This window comes from Phyllobates terribilis, unplaced genomic scaffold, assembly GCF_046119375.1.
Source record: "Phyllobates terribilis strain yellow unplaced genomic scaffold, ASM4611937v1 Scaffold_3__8_contigs__length_932513732, whole genome shotgun sequence".
NCBI lineage: Eukaryota > Metazoa > Chordata > Amphibia > Anura > Dendrobatidae > Phyllobates > Phyllobates terribilis.
In genome coordinates, this window is record NW_027362763.1 from 97,684,803 (window position 1) to 97,704,353 (window position 19,551).

General features: G+C 41.9%; 1 protein-coding gene across 1 annotated transcript in view; it reads right to left on the reverse strand.

Moving 5' to 3' along the window:
* FKBP1B (FKBP prolyl isomerase 1B) overlaps positions 1 to 19,551 on the reverse strand; it is an 84,484-nt gene that overhangs the window by 60,013 nt on the left and 4,920 nt on the right. Inside the window, exon 2 of the mRNA XM_073674083.1 lies at positions 15,378 to 15,425. Within this exon, the coding sequence (XP_073530184.1) occupies positions 15,378 to 15,425 (48 nt within the window). The remainder of the gene's footprint in view (positions 1 to 15,377; positions 15,426 to 19,551) is intronic.

Genomic DNA, 19,551 nt, shown 5'->3' on the forward strand with positions numbered 1-19,551 from the left:
TACTCAACTTTTTAATAACCAAATAAGTCATATAAACACTTCTAAGGGGGTTCCCTGTCTTAGATCACCAATATGAGCCTCTTGTATTGGCTTATGTTGCCTCCCCATGTAATAAATGGATGGCTATTCATTTGAATGGCTGCACGCAATACAGCATTTCACCTGTAGTGGCCACTGTGGGAAACAAAGTGACAGCAACGTCCCTGACAAAATCAGCTATGTAGGAAATCACTAAAAGTCTATTTCTTTTTATTATTATTACTAGTATAAGCCATTCTGATAATATCATATTAGGAACTGCCCTTTAAAGAGAACCTACCACCAGGTCAGAAGTGGCCAGTTTTTGCTCTTATCTTATTCCCGCTGTTCTCCTGAGTATTCCCTTTTTTTATTTTTTAGAATCCGCCATACGGTTCCAGAGATATGGGCCTTTTCATTTAGTGCTAATTTTTATGGTCTGAGGAGGCGGGGCTCACAGGATTCTCTGGGGGGCGTGTCTTTAGGTTATCTTGTGAGCCACGCCTCCTCAGTAAAAGACCACGAAAATTAGCACTAACTAAAAGGCCCGTATCTCTGGATCCGTATAACGGATTTTAAAAAAGAAAATAAGGGAATACTCAGGGGTGCAACGGGAATAAAATAAGAGCAAAAACTGTACACTTTTGAACTGGTGATAGTTCCCCTTTAAGCAGTTTCTTAGTAAAGTCTGATATACTGGAGGCATCATTGATGTTAATGTGAAACGGCATGTTTTATTGCCATTTGCTGTTAGAATAATATCAATTTTACTCAAATTTTCACATTTGTCTTAGGACCTTTCCGTGATTTATGTACGTGGCTCTAAAAAATTAATGCCCTTTCATATTACCATAAACCTAGCAGTGAGGCAATGTTCACTGCTCCATTATTTATGGCACCGAACAGCCTCCTGGTTTAAAAAGTAAAAAGGTCCTGCTGCCAGGTCCAAGGTGGGTGTTAATTCTGGAAAATAAACACGGGATTTGGGCCCATGTGAGATCATCACCTGCCATAACCTCTTATAAGACACCATCCTTCATTGACATTACGGCCCATGTAGCGCAGCAGAGCTGAGCGTGCTGCGGGTAACATAATACGGCATTAATCTGTCTGGACATTGCAAACCATAAATATGTCTGCTGTCTACGAATCCCTCCAGATCATGCCCATTAAGCAATATTACCAGCTCGATGTAACTAGAGGTGGTGGGATTCCTCTGCCCAGCTATACTTAGCAATGGAAAAAAGCAACTGCATCAGAAACACTAGACCCCCGTCCATCTGCCCCTATCCTGGGACCACGTGTCTGTCTGGATGTAAAAATACATCTGTTAATTGTCTGCACATCAGGCCTCACTCCGTCAGGCGATGACATATGTCCTGGCAGGGGATCTTTGGGGGGATATACTGCTATGATTTATGTCGTTATTTATATAGCACAAGTACTGTATATACAGCGAGGTGAATAGAAGGCATCAGGATCGCTCCTGGAGGGGCTCACAATCCAATTATATACATAGGGGCAGTTCAAAAAGAGGCCAATACATTTTTTGGGGAAGAAACCACACAGAGATGAAAACCGACATCCATGTAGACACTGCACCATATCCTAAAAAGTCCTTGTGACACTAGTGACATGTACATATACAGTACAGACCAAAAGTTTGGACACACCTTCTCATTTAAAGATTTTTCTGTATTTTCATGACTATGAAAATTGTACATTCACACTGAAGGCATCAAAACTATGAATTAACACATGTGGAATTATATACTTAACAAAAAAGTGTGAAACAACTGAAAATATGTCTTATATTCTAGGTTCTTCAAAGTAGCCACCTTTTGCTTTGATGACTGCTTTACACACTCTTGACATTCTCTTGATGAGCTTCAAGAGGTAGTCACCGGAAATGGTCTTCCAACAATCTTGAAGGAGTTCCCAGAGATGCTTAGCACTTGTTGGCCCTTTTGCCTTCACTCTGCGGTCCAGCTCACCCCAAACCATCTCGATTGGGTTCAGGTCTGGTGACTGTGGAGGCCAGGTCATCTGGCGTAGCACCCCATCACTCTCCTTCTTGGTCAAATAGCCCTTACACAGCCTGGAGGTGTTTGGGGTCATTGTCCTGTTGAAAAATAAATGATGGTCCAACTAAACGCAAACCGGATGGAATAGCATGCCGCTGCAAGATGCTGTGGTAGCCATGCTGGTTCAGTATGCCTTCAATTTTGAATAAATCCCCAACAGTGTCACCAGCAAAGCACCCCCACACCATCACACCTCCTCCTCCATGCTTCACGGTGGGAACCAGGCATGTAGAGTCCATCCGTTCACCTTTTCTGCGTCGCACAAAGACACGGTGGTTGGAACCAAAGATCTCAAATTTGGACTCATCAGACCAAAGCACAGATTTCCACTGGTCTAATGTCCATTCCTTGTGTTCTTTAGCCCAAACAAGTCTCTTCTGCTTGTTGCCTGTCCTTAGCAGTGGTTTCCTAGCAGCTATTTTACCATGAAGGCCTGCTGCACAAAGTCTCCTCTTAACAGTTGTTGTAGAGATGTGTCTGCTGCTAGAACTCTGTGTGGCATTGACCTGGTCTCTAATCTGAGCTGCTGTTAACCTGATATTTCTGAGGCTGGTGACTCGGATAAACTTATCCTCAGAAGCAGAGGTTACTCTTGGTCTTCCTTTCCTGGGGCAGTCCTCATGTGAGCCAGTTTCTTTGTAGCGCTTGATGGTTTTTGCAACTGCACTTGGGGACACTTTCAAAGTTTGCCCAATTTTTCGGACTGACTGACCTTCATTTCTTAAAGTAATGATGGCCACTTGTTTTTCTTTGCTTAGCTGCTTTTTTCTTGCCATAATACAAATTCTAACAGTCTATTCAGTAGGACTATCAGCTGTGTATCCACCTGACTTCTGCACAACACAACTGATGGTCCCAACCCCATTTATAAGGCATGAAATCTCTCTTATTAAACCTGACAGGGCACACCTGTGAAGTGAAAACCATTTCCGGTGACTACCTCTTGAAGGTCATCAAGAGAATGCCAAGAGCGTACAAAGCAGTCATCAAAGCAAAAGGTGGCTACTTTGAAGAACCTAGAATATAAGACATATTTTCAGTTGTTTCACACTTTTTTGTTAAGTATATAATTCCACATGTGTTAATTCATAGTTTTGATGCCTTCAGTGTGAATGTACAATTTTCATAGTCAAGAAAATACAGAAAAATCTTTAAATGAGAAGGTGTGTCCAAACTTTTGGTCTGTACTGTAAATGTAATACCTTCCGCAATGTGGACCTAAATAGGGAGTGGCTCATGCAAAAGTGGGCATAACAGGGGCAAGGGATTAAATGTTGGATGGTTGAATCTTTACACCAGGCATTACAGCTCAGCAATCTTATAGTGCCTGCACAATTGCCAATATTTGAAAGTAGCTGATGGAAATTCCAGAAATTACAATTTTTTTCCTAACCATGACCCATTAATAGACCCCATCTTGCCTTTATTTCCTGCCCCCCATTGAAGGGGCATCTAGACACTGGGATACAGTCTGATGATGAAGTATCATGGCACTATACACAGGAACCCTTTAGGGAGCACAGGTTAGAAGAGGCTTCTGTGGTGCCTGGAATCTCAAAGGTCTTCCTTAGGGTTGGTAGGTATGGGCTACTTATGGGTGATCCCATTAGGTCCTTCTTGTTCAGCATGAAGTTATGACCGACCACCATGTGCAGATTCTTTCAGTAAAATGGCCTTTCAAGCCTTGGTAAGAACCAGGGTTGAATTAGGGTTGCGGCCAGTGCGTAAAAACATTTGTGAACCACACTGACCTCCTATTGAAGTTGCATATAGGAGATGTTGCTTGCAAATGTGTGGCCTCTACACGGAAGACTATGGGAGATATGGAGACAAGCAAGCCAGAGACTTCTTCAGCCAGCTGTACACATGACATTGCTATCTCGTTCGACAAACAGCTATCCTTATTGACTTCCCCATACACATACACAAGAACCCTTTAGGGAGTACAGGTTCCAGGAGGCTTCTGTGGTGCATGGGAAATTTGAGAAATCTTCCTGGAACCCCAAAGGTCTTCCTTAGGGTTGGAAGGTATGAGCTACTTACGGGTGACCTCATTAGGTCCTTCTTGTACAGCATGAAGTTTTGACCTACCACCATGTTCATATTCTTTACGTACAATGGCCTTTCAAGCATTGATAAGAACCAAGGGTGAATTTAAAATGGTTGCGACCAGTGGGTAAAGACATTTGTGGGACCTGAACTCAACAGATCCCCTATTGTAGCTGCATATAGGGGAGGTGGTGGTGCAAGTGGGTGGCCTCTATGCTAAAGACTATGGGAGATATGGAGACAACCAAGCCGGAGACTATCTTCAGCCAGCCGTACACATGACATGGTTATCTCATTCGGCGGACAATTATCCTTCCCGACTTCCCCATACACATGAGTGGTCGTCTTGGCCGATCATGCGTATTTAATGAGGATGGAGCAGAAAGCCACTGACAGACACCTCTGGCAGAAACCTTTCTCCCCGGAAAACAAAAGGATGGGGCATTAAAATTCTAACTGGCAAATTCTTATGTCCCTCAACAGATGATGTTGGAGGTCCCTCATACATATTGATAGATTAACCCAACTTTAATGTAATGTTTATGAGGGCCTTTAACCAAAAGGCAGAGTAACTGCCCTAAAGTCTCAATTTTACCCTCTAAATAGTTCTGTAAATTTCTAACCATTGGGTCCCAACTTGCAGGAACTATTGAAGCTTGAAGAGAAGGTGCACTATGAGCCAACTGGTGATTCACCAGCAACCTCTTCCCTATGTTATAGCCCACACTAGAAATGTCCACATCACAAGGCTGGGAGAAAAGGACAGATTGTCCCTCCGCCTCATCTATTTTGCAAATGCTCTAAAAACAACATTTTGTTCTCCAGGAGAAGAAATCTTATTATTAAGAATATAATAACCTGTAAGTGTGAACGTTCTACGTAATTACAACTTCTGCTGCTCATTAGACTCCGTTTTGTTACACTGCCGTTTCTTTTTTGGCCTGCATAATGAAGTGCACATTAGGTGGATATTCTGCCTATGGTCCATTGTTTAGTATCTTTTTTGCATGCATTCTGCCGCCTTCCCTCTCCCACAGTGTCTCTTGTGAAGAGTAGTATTTGCTGCCCACACATCGCCATTACCAAGTCCCAGTCATACTGCTGTACATCCTCAAGCATTGGCGCTACATTATATCTTATGGTATTAATGGTATAACAAAAATAATTAAAAACGTTTTGGAAAATGTGCAAAAATCTGTGCTGTTTTCAGAGGGTTCAAATGACTGTTTAATGTGAATAAATCATGTTCGGTTTCAATACATGACTCTTGTTCTCAGAGAAGATAAGAGCCCGGGATAGGAGTTTGGCAAAAACTTATTTCCCTCTATACATTGAATTACTCGTGAATGTATTTTGGGAGGTTGGGAGTAGTAGCTATTGGCAAAATGGATGGGTACCACACATTAAATCCTAAAAGTTTGAAAGAATTGCAAAATATTAGAAAAACAAGGCTACTTTTTTCAAGAGGCAGTGCTCTGCCACATTTGCTTAAAGTGTTGTCTGGTTTAGAAACCCATTTTTGTTAAACACCCCCATCACGGCATACTGTTATATCTGCCAATTATATATGTTTGTTACCTCATTCAAGACTGTGTGACCATCAAGCTCATTGTATATGTTAGAGTGTGTAACCATCAAGCTCATTGTCTCATGTGAGACTGTGTGACCATCAAGCTCATTGTCTCATGAGAGACTGTGTGACCATCAAGCTCATTGTCTCATGAGAGACTGTGTGACCATCAAGCTCATTGTCTCATGAGAGACTGTGTGACCATCAAGCTCATTGTCTCATGTGAGACTGTGTGACCATCAAGCTCATTGTCGCATGTACTATCAAGCTCATTGTCTCATGTGAGACTGTGTGACCATGAAGCTCATTGTCTCATGTGAGACTGTGTGACCATGAAGCTCATTGTCTCATGTGAGACTGTGTGACCATCAAGCTCATTTTCTCATGTGAGACTGTGTGACCATCAAGCTCATTGTCTCATGAGAGACTGTGTGACCATCAAGCTCATTGTCTTATGTGAGACTGTGTGACCATCAAGCTCATTTTCTCATGTGAGACTGTGTGACCATCAATCTCATTGTCTCATGTACTATCAAGCTCATTGTCTCATGTGAGACTGTGTGACCATGAAGCTCATTGTCTCATGTGAAACTGTGTGACCATCAAGCTCATTGTCTCATGTGAGACTGTGCGACCATCAAGCTCACTGTCTCATGTCAGACTGGGTAACCATCAAGCTCATTGTATATATGCCAGTGTTACTATGAAGCTCATTATCTTATTCGAGACTGTGTAACCATCAAGCTTGTTGCCTCCTGTGAGACTATGTAACCATCAAGCTTGTTGCCTCCTGTGAGACTGTGTAACTATCAAGCTTATTGTCTCATATGAGTGTAACCATCAAGCTCATTATATATGTGAGACTGTTACCATCAAGCTCAACGTCTCATGTGAGACTCTGTAATGATTAGGCTTCATAGTTGCATCACTTATATATAGACATATATCACGTGTGACTGTGTAACTATCAAGCACATTGTCTCATCTGATATTAACCATGTAGCCCATTGTGTAACATGTGACTGTGTAACCATTAAGCTATTTTTTTACATGATATTAACCATCCAGCTTATTACGTATATGAGACTGGGTTATCAAAAAGCTGATTGTCTGATGTGAGACTGTAACTATCAAGCTTGTTGTCTCCCTGTAAGTAAAGTTGTTGTAATGGCATCTTTCTCTCTTAGCCTGTATCCTTCTGAGATTCTTGAGCAGGGAACCGCTCTGTCTACCAGGGTAACTACATCTTGTATTATACTTAAAGGGGCATATCACTATCAACATTTTTTCCCCTGACATGCACCATTCAATACTTAATTTGCCCTGTAGAGGCACTGTGGTGGAGTTTAACACTTGCTGCCAAATTACAGCTGACCCCTGGGGTTCCTGACAGCGACAATCCTTGCGATCAGCTTATTTTTGTGTATAAAGAACAAGGTTCTGGGCTGACGTGGTGTAATACATGCTGTCTGCAACGAATATTTGGTCGAAGCGGATGACCCCTAGAGGATTAAACGTGAGTGTTTGCAGAGCTGTGAGCTGCGGCTGGATGTCATCCAATAATGCCATCCAAATGGATGTGAATTAGGTATTGATAGGTGGAATACAATAAATGTGCTAGGAACATTTCATGGAGGTTGATCAATACGTACATTATCTAGTCTTCTCTGCAAGCCGCACTATTCTGCCTTTTTACTGAGGGTCCTAAAAGCACCCATTTATCTATTAAAGGGGTATTCCTTTTATAGACATTTATGGCATATCCATGGGTTATGACATACATAATTGATAGATGCAGTTCCCACCTCTGGGACCGAATAGGACATGATTGTCTATTTGCAAAACTCCCATAGAAGTGAATGGAGAGATAGAAGTGAATGGAGAGATCTTCGCGTGCATGGCCATTGACCACCTCTCTCCTTCACCACCGCAGAGGTCGGAATACCCCTCTGAGACATTTATAGATTGGTAGAGCAGGGCAGTTTATACAAAATAAGTGTTCACTTGTAAAGACGTGTTCCCATCACAACAACCCCTTTTTCACATGCATATGGATGTCGGGAGCTTCATGCCTGAGCAGTGCCGGACTGGGGTGCCAAGGGCCCACCAGGAACATTGACTCTGGTGGCCTACTATTCAGCTACATGCAAATATCACATTACCCACATTCACAAATTTTCCTATGTTTCTATATAATAATAAATGGGGTAGTTTGTTAAGTGAATGTTGAGATGATGCCCTTGTCTGTACATAGTGAAACAAATCTACTTCTCATATAGGTGGGGGCCCACCAGAGGATTCTCCTGTTCTCCCGTTGGCCAGTCCAACGCTGTGTATGAGTCAAAGCAACACAAAAATTCTGCTCTCGCTGTAAGGCCACGGGCCCCAGTATCAGTATTTGGTCAGTATTCAGTCGGTATTTTTTCTCAGGAGTGTGAGCCAAAACGAGGTGAGGAACAATCAGAGAAAAGGTATAATAGAAACAAGTCACCAATTCTGCATTTATCACCCACTCCTGGTTTTGTCTCCTACTCCTGAGAAAAAATACTGACCAAATACTAACCAAATACTGATAGTTGGACCGTGGCCTAACATGAATGGCAGCATGCAATTCTATATTGTTCCTACAGGGGCCACTGCAGAGGAAAGCAGCCCTGACAAAACCAGCAAAACGGGTGACGATTGGCTGATCACCTCAGCTGATCTCTTATTAAAGGGTTTTTTTTCATCAAAGACAAAATGGAATGAGAAAAATTAGATTAAAATCTAAAAACTGCTTCAACCCAAAGGGACTCTCTGAGCGTAATCTGAAAATACAGTTATTCCCTGGAGTTTGTCGCCTTAACGCCAACTCCAAAGTCTCTCCTACTGGGACCCTGCTGATGATTGGATCCCCAGCTGTCTCCTGGCAGGCATTCAAGACCGGGCAGTCGATAAATTAGAATATTGCTTATTGAACTAAATTTAAGTCCAAGCAACATCATTAATACAGCGTTGGCTTCTTTATAGTCTATAGTGATAAAGCGCTACTGGGAAAAGACACATAGGGGACTGGTTACAACCAGCGAATCATTATTGATCCCACTATAAACAGTAGGATTTATACGTCTTGCTGCGAAGAAATAAAACTGAACTTACAGAATTCTTAATTCTACGGGGATTTTTTGCTATAAACCAGCATCAATTCGCGCCGCTTGTTGACTCATTAAAATTTTGCCTCCAGCACATTTACGCTTAAGAAGAAATTCCTTGAAGACGTAGATCTATAGTCTTAGATGTGAGAAGATGCCACCCCTTTTAATGAGCGGCGGTGGCACAACATTCCCATTTTGCACAGTAAGGATTTATATAGATAGATGACTTTTCTTAGCCAAATCAATATTTTATTCAATAATTTATAAGTCTACAGAATTGGAATTAAAAAAAAATAACATGGTTAGTTTTATGGTGATAAAGAAGTTTGTACCATTCATATCCAGTTACCCTTAACAAAGAACCCATCTAATTGTTAAATGGGTTGTCTGGAAGCTTAAAAAGTAACCGTCGTTTTAATTTTTGTTTCATTAATCAATAGTACGTATGAAAATAAGCAAGTTTGTATCATATCATATCAGAGAAATCAGCTTCTTTCTCCTCCTGGACTGAGCATTCACTCTCAATTCAGGGGTAAAATCTGTATTCAATAAATACAGACTTTCCCATTACTGAGATAGGAAATGATAGTTGGTGCTCATGAAGTTCTATGGAGAGGGGAGGATGAGGAGGATCCATGCATTCTCCTGCAAGTTCTCCTGAAATGACAGTTACACTTTTAAAATAAAAAATGATCAAAGTGTAACTGTCATTTCAGTAGAACTTGCAGCAGAATGTCTGTCTGTCTCTAGCTCCTCCCCCTCCCCTCTACATAGAGTCTTATGAGCACCAACAGTTATCTCCTATCTCAGTAATGGGGAAATACTCACTGAATACACATTTTACCACTGAACACAGTTTACAGAATGATTGATCAGTTCAAGAGTAGAAAGAAGCAAATTTCTTAAACATTCCTATTCTAAGAACACCAACGTTACTAACTTTGCTGTGGCAGTGATTGGCTGCAGTGGTCAATGACTTGAACCCATCTTCCTGTTCTGCCTGTTCCTTTTGGACATATAAGTGACCACTGCAGCCAATCATTGGCTATATCAATGATGTGTTGGAAACCGCTACAACCAGTGATTGGCTGTCCGGCCAAACAAACCAGTGCAGAGACCAGCGGGGTGGGGCAGTGATTGGCTGCAGTGGTCACATGACTGGAGCCCATCTTCCCGTACTGCCTGCTCTTTTTAGACAAACAAGTGACTACTGTAGCCAATCACTGGCTACAACAATGATTTATTGGTAACCGATACAACGAGCGATTGGCTGTCCAGTCAAACAAACCAGAAAGTACAGAGACCGGCAGGAAACCTAGGAAGTGTTGGAACGGGAGATTGGTAAGGTGAACATGACTTTTAATTATTATTTTACAGCATTTTGAGTGTTTTTGAAAATATTTTAAGTGACAGAAAAAACTTTTTAAGGGAGTTGTCCAGGATTAGACAAAAAACAGCGCCCCAGCCTTGTGTTGTTTCTCGTTTTTCTGCTACATTGGATGTTTTTAGAAAAATGCAGCCATGTTTTTCCAATCCCGGAGATTAAGCCAAGGTTTAAGAAAAAAAAAACCTTCAAAAAAAGTACAACAGGAACTCTAGTCTAGTTCTACTCCGGTGTTTCCGTCAGATTTCCGACCACAGGGGAGATAGTAAGATACATGTTCTCTTATCTAGTCTCTTTGTAGGAAAAATATAAAAAAACTCACACGGAGGCTTTAGTAAAGAACCGGCGTCACGTCCTTACATGTGAATCACAGCCATGATTTATTCATCTCTCGTGTGTCAATGCTGACAATGAAGTGCGCACATCTCACATCAAAGCCACCACATGGAGAGATGGTGGACGATAGGCGTGGAGCCCCCCGGTACAAAGCACCAATGACGAGGGATCGTCTCTGATTGATGCCTCTTAGAAGAATCACACGTAGCTTCGAAATATAATAAAAACTTTCCAAATAGGATTTATTCCTCTATAACGAAATCTGCGCCATCTGGAAGCCACCAGATTGCAAGGATATTACCGGGTTCTTCTGGCTTGACAGAAAGGGAGGATCCGTATGTGCCGGTTCTGTCGATAGTAATGGGTACAGGCTGTTTTAGGACTGATATAATAAGTTCCAAGAGTGATCACTATATTCCCATAAGGTGGCCATGCACCGAACATTTTGGAAAAGCCAAAAAGGGCAATTTATCATATTTTCTGAAATGAACCAGTGCGATAAATGCAGACTAAAAGCAAACATTTTTGCAAAAGTTGATGTTGCCATTTCTGGTTTTTGTGAAGGGACTGTGGTTCTTGAAGCGTAATCCCAGGAAGCCTCGACTAGGGTTCAGATCACAGCTCCGACTGAATAGTGATTTGTCTGAAAGGGTTATTCACAACATTTAAAAGTATCATCTATCCACGGGATAAATTACCTATTGGAAAAGAGCGTTGGCCAACACTGGTAGTGCAGGAGATAGCTGAGAACTGGGCTACACTTTTTCTTGGCCATGCGTGGCCACCGCTCCATTTCGATGGCAAATTTCAGAGCCCCATTTTCTGGATCGGTATGATTGGATTCGCATTAAAGCTGTAAGTTTTCACCTATCCTATTTGTAGCTGATATATAATAATGTTGGAAATAACACTTTAAGGCATTGTCATCCAATACAACAACCTTTACAGACCAACCATAAACAATAAGTACAGAAAACAGATGTCTATATCTATAGAGATGGACTACACGAGGTGCTGAATGGAGTGGGATGACATAGGGATAAGGTGAAGACCACCCTCCTGTGTGGGATTTTAAGGTTCCAAAACTTTTTAGAAAAAGGTCACCAAACCCCGGTTTTCTGTAGAACCAGCTGACCATCTAATGTACATGGGGGCTTCTCGACAATTCCAATTCAACAAACCCGACCTATCTTTCCTCCAACATCATTTGGTGGAGGAAAACAAGGTTTAATGTTTTTTTTATGTTAATGCCCAATCTTTTACTTCTGCCAGTGCTATCAAACATGTAAGGGCACCTTTAGACTACATGTCCTGAGATGTTTACATAGATTGTAAAAGGTCCCCTCAAGCCTAGTTGTCCATTGTATCTGCCTTGGTTTCCTGCATGGTGACACAAGTTGTATAGATGAAGAAAAGACAGAAATCAACAGAGGAAGAGATTAAAGGCAACCTGTCAGAAAGTTTTACCCCAAAACCATTAATATGATTGTGTAGCTCTTTAAAAGATTAGCCATTTGATCCCTTTATGGCCCCAAAGCACTGCTCCAGCAGCGAGAAATCATGATTTGAAGTTGTGTTTGGAAGTATATTGGGGCGTGAAGATGCATTTCTAGCTTCTCAGCCTCACGCTTTATTTCCTACCTAGATATACTCTCCTCTGGTTTGATTCACAGGTCGTTTGCGCTTTTAAACTAATCACTGACCTGTTAATTAGCCAAGGGGTGGGGGTTGCTGCTAGGTAGGAACGACAGCCTTAGGCTGAGAAGCTAGAAGTGCATTGTGACGCCCAAAATGCATTTCCAGACACAACTTCAAAACAACTTTCTCGCTGCTGAAAGCAGTGCTTAAGGGTCATAAAGGGATCGACTGGCTTATCTTTTAAAGGGCTACACAGTCATATAAATGACTTGGGGAGGTTAACATTTTTGGCAGGTTCCCTTTAAGGGCGGCCAGAGACCTAAGATTGGCTGACAAATGCTCAGTTGGCCAATATACAGGGATATTATTTGTCTCCTGACTGTCAGTCTCACAAAAGAATGTGGCCAATAAATGGATGAGCCAGTAGAACCATACAATTAGCCTGATTCGGTTCATGGGCTTCCTCGGGGGAGTTACCAAAGGAAGATCATGAGTAAATGTACATTAAATTAAAGTTGACCAAACACGCTGATTTTTGTAGGACTGGCCAACCTTCTGATGTGTACAGGGACCTCCCAATTCTGCCCTGAGAGATGACGTCGGGGAGAGACGGTCAGAGTATTGGAATTTCAATGTTTGATCCTTTTGCTTTCAGGGAAGATAAGACGCTTTTCCCGTTGAAAGCTCGAGCGCTTATGTACATGGAGGTTTCGGGAGAAATATCCCATGACTATGGCCAGCTTACGGATGACGGCGGCAGACACTTGTTTGTTCGACTACTTGTTTGTTCGACTACTGCTACCTGCCCGCCTGCTCTTATTATACAATCCTTTTTGTGTTTTTTTTGTCTACTAGAATTTTATCATAAAGCAATCAAAATTATTTAAAAGGTTTTGTTCTCTGGTTTAGACAATCCTTAACAATAAGCTGATCTCAAAGTGTCTTCCTGCTGGGAAGCCCAGAGATCAGCTGTAATCTATGAAAAAGCATTGCAGCAAGTGTTAGATTTCCCTGCAGCGCCACCACTGGGGAAATGATGCATTACACAATCGCCATTCAAATCAGAAGGTGGCTGGACAGGACAGGTCCTCCAGAGTGAGAGAGGCTCTTTGTAACCACTGATGAGGATCTGGAATATATGTTGAAACTAGACACCCCTTTTTAGAGAAAACCTAAAAAAAATCTCTAATTGTAGACCTCCAGATGCCAGTCTCGCCAAGCTATGGAGTTTTCCTTTTGAGGGCAGAAAACCCCCTCATCAGAATTGATTAAAACAGGCTGTCTAGTGAACAGATCCATAACGCCCTCTCCATTACGCCCCACCGCATCCTGTGATTGAATTGCCAATTCCCATATAAGCCACCATCTGTATTAAGAATAATTTATGCTCGTTGTCAATGTGAACATAAAACGTATTTATCAATATTTTATGACTTATTAAAGGCATTGGAAAGATAATGGATTTCAAGGAAACCTTAGAAGATCATTTAGAAACCCAACCCTTCCGAAAGTCAGACATGGGCGTTTTTATCACAGTAATCATGCTGTATTAATTGTCCAGGATCACATTCATCAACCTGGTCATTTCATAGCAAAAAAAGAAAAGGGAAAAGAAGACTGCACCCACACAGGCTATGCAAAAAATGATTAATGCATTGTCAAGTCCAAGGTTTTTCCCCCGCATTGTCCCCAGGATAGGTGGAAACACTGTACATTAGAGCTTCTGCAAAATTCACAACGTTGCCTACAAAACTCAAGTGAGAGTAGAGGTTGACCAGGGGAGCAGAGCATGGCTGAAAAGCTGGAGGTGGCTTTTATTACAGGGACATAATGCTGAGCCAGCACTTACAGTATCGCCCAGGAACACCCTATGAATATGATCTGGTGCTTGTAAGCTGAGCAGGTCCTGCACATACTGTAACATGACAGTGACCACTCAAGTGTCCCAGATGCAAAAACCAAATGTATGAGGCATGCATATTGCTCCCTCATAAATGTCTATTTATTATAAAACATCCTAGAGGTCAATTGCCCGATGCTCTGCAGTCCTTGACCATAAAATAAAGAAAGGAAAGAGACACAAATCAAAATGATAGAGTCTCCGGCCAGAAAGTCCATAAGATTACTTCCATCTGCACTATTTCATATAGCCAGTGACTAACATTGACTCCATGCAACCGCATCCTTTAAGAACATCGAAGGAGACTTAAAGGTGTAGCCCGAAATACAAATTAATTTTCTTTCTAAATGCATGTCTATTTAATTCCATAATCTAAGGTATTTTCTAATCTACTTTAATTAAAAATTCCTTAACCTTCCATAACTACACTATCTCACAGCTTTTCTTTTTTTTCTACTTCCTCTTTGATGACGCTTCGTTTGAGAATCCCAGTATATGCTGGGTTGCTCAAACGAAGCGTCATCAGGGGGCAGACGCATTCACTGTACAGCCCCTGCCCCCTCCTTGAAACGGCGCATCACTGGTGACCTTTGTTTTAGGGGCTGGGCTAGTCCCTGCTCTGCCACTGCGCAATGAGCACAATGACAGTGCACTCTCTCGCCAGCTCACATCAGTAGTAATAAGCCGGCAAAAGAGCACATTGTAGGAATACCCGGAATGCAGAGGCCAGCGTGGCTCCTGCAAGTAACGTCACTTGCAGGGACAGCTCTGGTGTCTGCAAGCCGGGTATTCATCTTATAACGTGCACTGACAGTGCACTCTATTTCTAGTTCATTACTAATGATCTGAGCCAATGAGAGAGTGCTCTGTCATTGTGCACATCGTACAGTGACAGAGCAGGGGGGACTAGTCCAGGTCCTGAAATGAAGGTCACCGATGACTCTTTGTTTCATGGAAGGGGAAAATAAATTACATTATGGCAATAAACAGATAGGCATTTAGGATGAAAATCAATTTGTATTTTGGACAACCCTTTTAACAGGTTATCCCCCAACATCATAAATTCGTGTTGTTGGATAGTGCATGTAAAAGCAAGTCCTCTTGATGCTTCTGGTTGATGAAGTTGGCTCATGGAGAGGAGATGCACATCATTAGTAATAATTGGACATTCTCCCATCCAACATACATAAATCCATACACAAAAATATGAGTCAGAGGACGTCTTGAACATAAAACATTACCAGTAAAGCATAGTACATCTTACCTGTGTAGTGGACGACGCATGTCTGACCCTTCTTGGGGAAAGTCCTTCCTAAAAATACAAAAAAAAATAAAACATATACATTTGTTTACGTAATTGCATTGCAAAGGTTTCTAAGAAGAATGATCGCATATAACGTAGGTCATGGCTTTCTACTAGACTCCTGGTAAGTGCACTATTATGTACAGAGCGTTGCTATTCTCTTCCTTCTTAATAGTCTGTATATAGTATTCATGGAAATCTCTTCCATTACTACAAACGAAAACATGACCTCAAGAGCTCATTCTGCATCCATGCAATATACTGGCTATGGTGGACCACCTGACCTTGTATTATTTTTCCACTGGTTCCTTTCTTGCAGACTTCACATAGCTGTTGGCCGAAAACTAGTCCTCCCGACCACCCATGTGTTCTTATGATTAGGGCCTTGGTTAGGGATTCCAATCCTGTTTATCTGCCCTAGGGACTCCTTAAAATTGCCCCATCACTAATGGTACAGCTCTCCCTCTCTTCCAGTGAACCCTTTGTTAGGTCACAAGGAACATCAGGATCCTACGAGACTGTGGGTCCCTAGTGACCACTTGTATGTATTATCCTCAATTTCTCTGTTGGGACCGTGAAACAAAGCCAATGTTACCCTCTGTCCCTAGTTTTCCCATAAGGTCCAAAAAATACCTTTAAGAGGGATGTGGTAGTAATCCCATGCCAGACAGCTCCAGCAATGGCTTATCTCTCTTGAGAACAAAAATATTGGGCATGGAAATCTAACATGGCCAATCCTTCTTCTTCCCTCAACATCATCTATCATAGGGGACAGTTGGATGGTAGGCTAGCCCCGCTGGCGTGGGCAAGGATAGCTGGCTTTATTCTAAACTTTCTATGCACATCAATGTACATTATTGACTTTTAACATGATCCCACAATTAGGGACTATTATATGTTGCCATGACAATCAAGCTTCTCCTAGCCTGGACTGGTCCTCCACCTAGGCTGGAACTCATGTTTATTGTTGGCGTTGTATAGGGGATTGGAACATGTAGGGAACAGCGCATAGTACTCAGGACTGCGGTTGTCCTTTTATTACTGCACCTTCTTCCCCATTATTTCCCATCCCTGACATTCTTTAGTGTTTCCATCATACTCCCTGTAGGACGGACAGGGATTTGTAGAGACTTCTGCAGAATCCTGATAATAATACAAATACCAAGTTCATATATCTGTCAGGTAATGCATTCCCCAGTCAACGCTCCTACATGTTAACCGTTGCTAGGTAACAATGAGTTCTCAGAGATCATCAGGATCTGAAAGAGGAGCCCTCCACCCCAACCCGAGCAAACTCTGTGACCCTTACAGCCTCAGACTGCATCATTAACACATAGGGCGAGACATTGTGTAATAACTGCAGCTCTGAAATGAAGCAGCGGGAGAAAAGAACATTAAGAGTAATGTTCTTGATATCACAAACAGCACAAATTGCAAAGGGATGCATCAGAAAGAGCCCGGTCTTCAAAGTTTAATGGTCACCATATCAACCCACACTCAACATTTTTCTGGAGGTCCTCCGACCTGAGTATATGACATCAAGCAGTGGTCCTGGGAACAATCTACCATCTTCTTGTCAGTCAAAGAACATTCAGTCGCTCCATAACGTGAAATAGCTGATAACAGCGTACAATTTACTGCACCCAAATGACCATCAAAATACCTATATGAAAATCATCCTTCACCTGGAGCAAAAGATTCAGTCCACTGCCCGATTACTGTATTAAAGCACCATGGCCCCTGTAGAGTGGTTGTTTGATGCCCTCGATGGTACCCATGCTACTCTTAAAGGAAGAGTGGTTGGATGATGCCCTCTGTGGCACCCATGCCATAAACTCAAGCTACTCTCCAAGGTAGAGTGGTTGGTTGATAACCTCGATAGTACCCATGCTATCAACCCAAGCTACTATTAAAGGAAAAATGGTTGGATGATGCCGTCTATGTCACCCATGCAATCAACCACAGCTAATCTCCAAAGTAGAGTTGTTGGTTGATGGCCTCTATGACACCCATACCATCAACCTAAACTACTCTTCAAAGTAGAGTGATGCCCTCAATGGCACCTATGTCATCAAGCCAAGTTATTCTTCAAGGTAGAGTGGTTGGTTGATGCTCTTGATGGTACCCAGGTCATCAGCCCAAGGTATTCTCCTGACTATACCACAGAGACTGTGATGGGCAGAAATGGGCACTAATACTGGGATAGAATATTGGTTAAAAAAATCAACGATACTACAACTTGATGCTGATTTTTATGGACATGATTGGAGATAAAATTCGAGATGCAACTGTTGTAAATTTTGAGCACCTTTTGGCGCTCACACAAATACTGCCGATAGTTCATGCATGTAGTCACCAACACTGGGTAAGCATAGTGCTAGAGAGGACTATAGACCACCTTGCATGTCCTCCATTAATTGAAGCAATCAATAGATGCAGAAATAATTGTTGTGGTGTCATTGAATTTCAAGCATAACTACCGGGTTAACGTGTACACTATCATTCATGTATAAAGTGGTCGATGTGCCATCTGGTTTTGGAGTAAAAGGTTAACCCATCTGGTGCTAAAGTGAAGGGTTTAAACATAGAAACATCCTACGCCTGACCTTTTCTGAAGAACCTCCCTAGTCTCCAGCTCAGTTACACTAGGAGTACAGTGTGAATGTCATATATACACAGGAGGCTCGCAGCAGGAGGCTCGCAGCAGGAGGTGCATTATCTCACATAGTTACAGTCTACACCAAGCAGAAAATATTTCCAGAGAAAATCACCCAATTTCAAAAAAATGATCAAAATCTTCAGCAACTTTTTCTTTTAATGAATTTTAACAGTTTTGTTTATTGTCCAGTATAACTCAAATGTGTATGGGTTCTTTAAGGGATTCTTCACTTAGAAAGCCAATTTCCTAGTTTATGGAGTGTTCCTCTGTCCAGAATCCTCTTCACAAGAGTGAAGCGTAGGTCCCGGGTGTGTTTTCCTCTGGAGGATCTGCATCACATAGACTACTCACTGATTTAAATGAACACTGACTAATACTTATTTTCCCCTGTGGTGGCACTACAGGAAACTTCAACCCTTACCGCCAGGTTTCCAAACAGATTTCAGCTGATCGGTGTTGATGCTAGCAGAAAGACAGTCTGTGAGGATCCTTCTAAGGCCAATTTTACACATCTGACATTCAGGATCCGAGAACAGTTTCCTGACATACTCAACAATCTCGTAGGGATATACTGTATGTGACTGTTGATTTTGAGTCAGGAGACCCACAGCTAATCCAGATATTGAGGTTTGTTCATAGACCATAAATGTTGAACGCGTGGAACTGGCCTAAAAAGTAGGGATTGTTCAAACTGCCGAACCCTTGTTAATCAGGTCCTATCAGCTCAAAGTGTTTTTGAAGGGGAATTCCACCCCAAATCATCTTCTGAGATGTAATATAGATATTATAATTGAGGCTCTGTGAGCTGAACCTCTCATCAACTTCTAAAATATAGGAGCCATAATAGTAAAGTGATAGAAATTTATGAAGGTCAGTACATGAGTGGGGACTAGAAAGAGCTCCAAGATTTTTGAAGTAAGTGGGTCCTAGCTCACAGATCTCATCTTCTGTGATCACCATATGGCAGGTAAGATGATTATTTTAGGTGGATCATTCCTCTTAAGGCTATCAGTTGCAGTAAACAAATTACGTGTTCTTTCATGATTTTTCCATACCTGCCCAGTCTGGAGAAAACAATTTTGGAGGTCTTGAAGACCAAGTTCAAATAAAAATATCGTTAGGTCAGTCCTGTCACATTGCGCATCTAGAACAGAAGCAAAGCCAAAAGCAGGAAGATGATGTTGAACAACCACCGAGAATGTATCTGATCTTCATGGACAATGAATGATAATGTCACCAAATATCTTTTGGAGGCACTAATATATCTTTGGAGTCATCACCAGGCTTCAAAGTCTAGTGATTACTCCATTGGTTTGTCCAAGATGCAACCAACTACCACTGGTTGTTCAAAATGCAGCCAACTACCAATGTTTGCCCAAAATGCAGCCAACTATCACTGATTGTCCAGGATGCAACCATCTACTATTGGTTGCACAAAATGCAACCAACAAATTATCATTAGGTGCAGAAGATGCA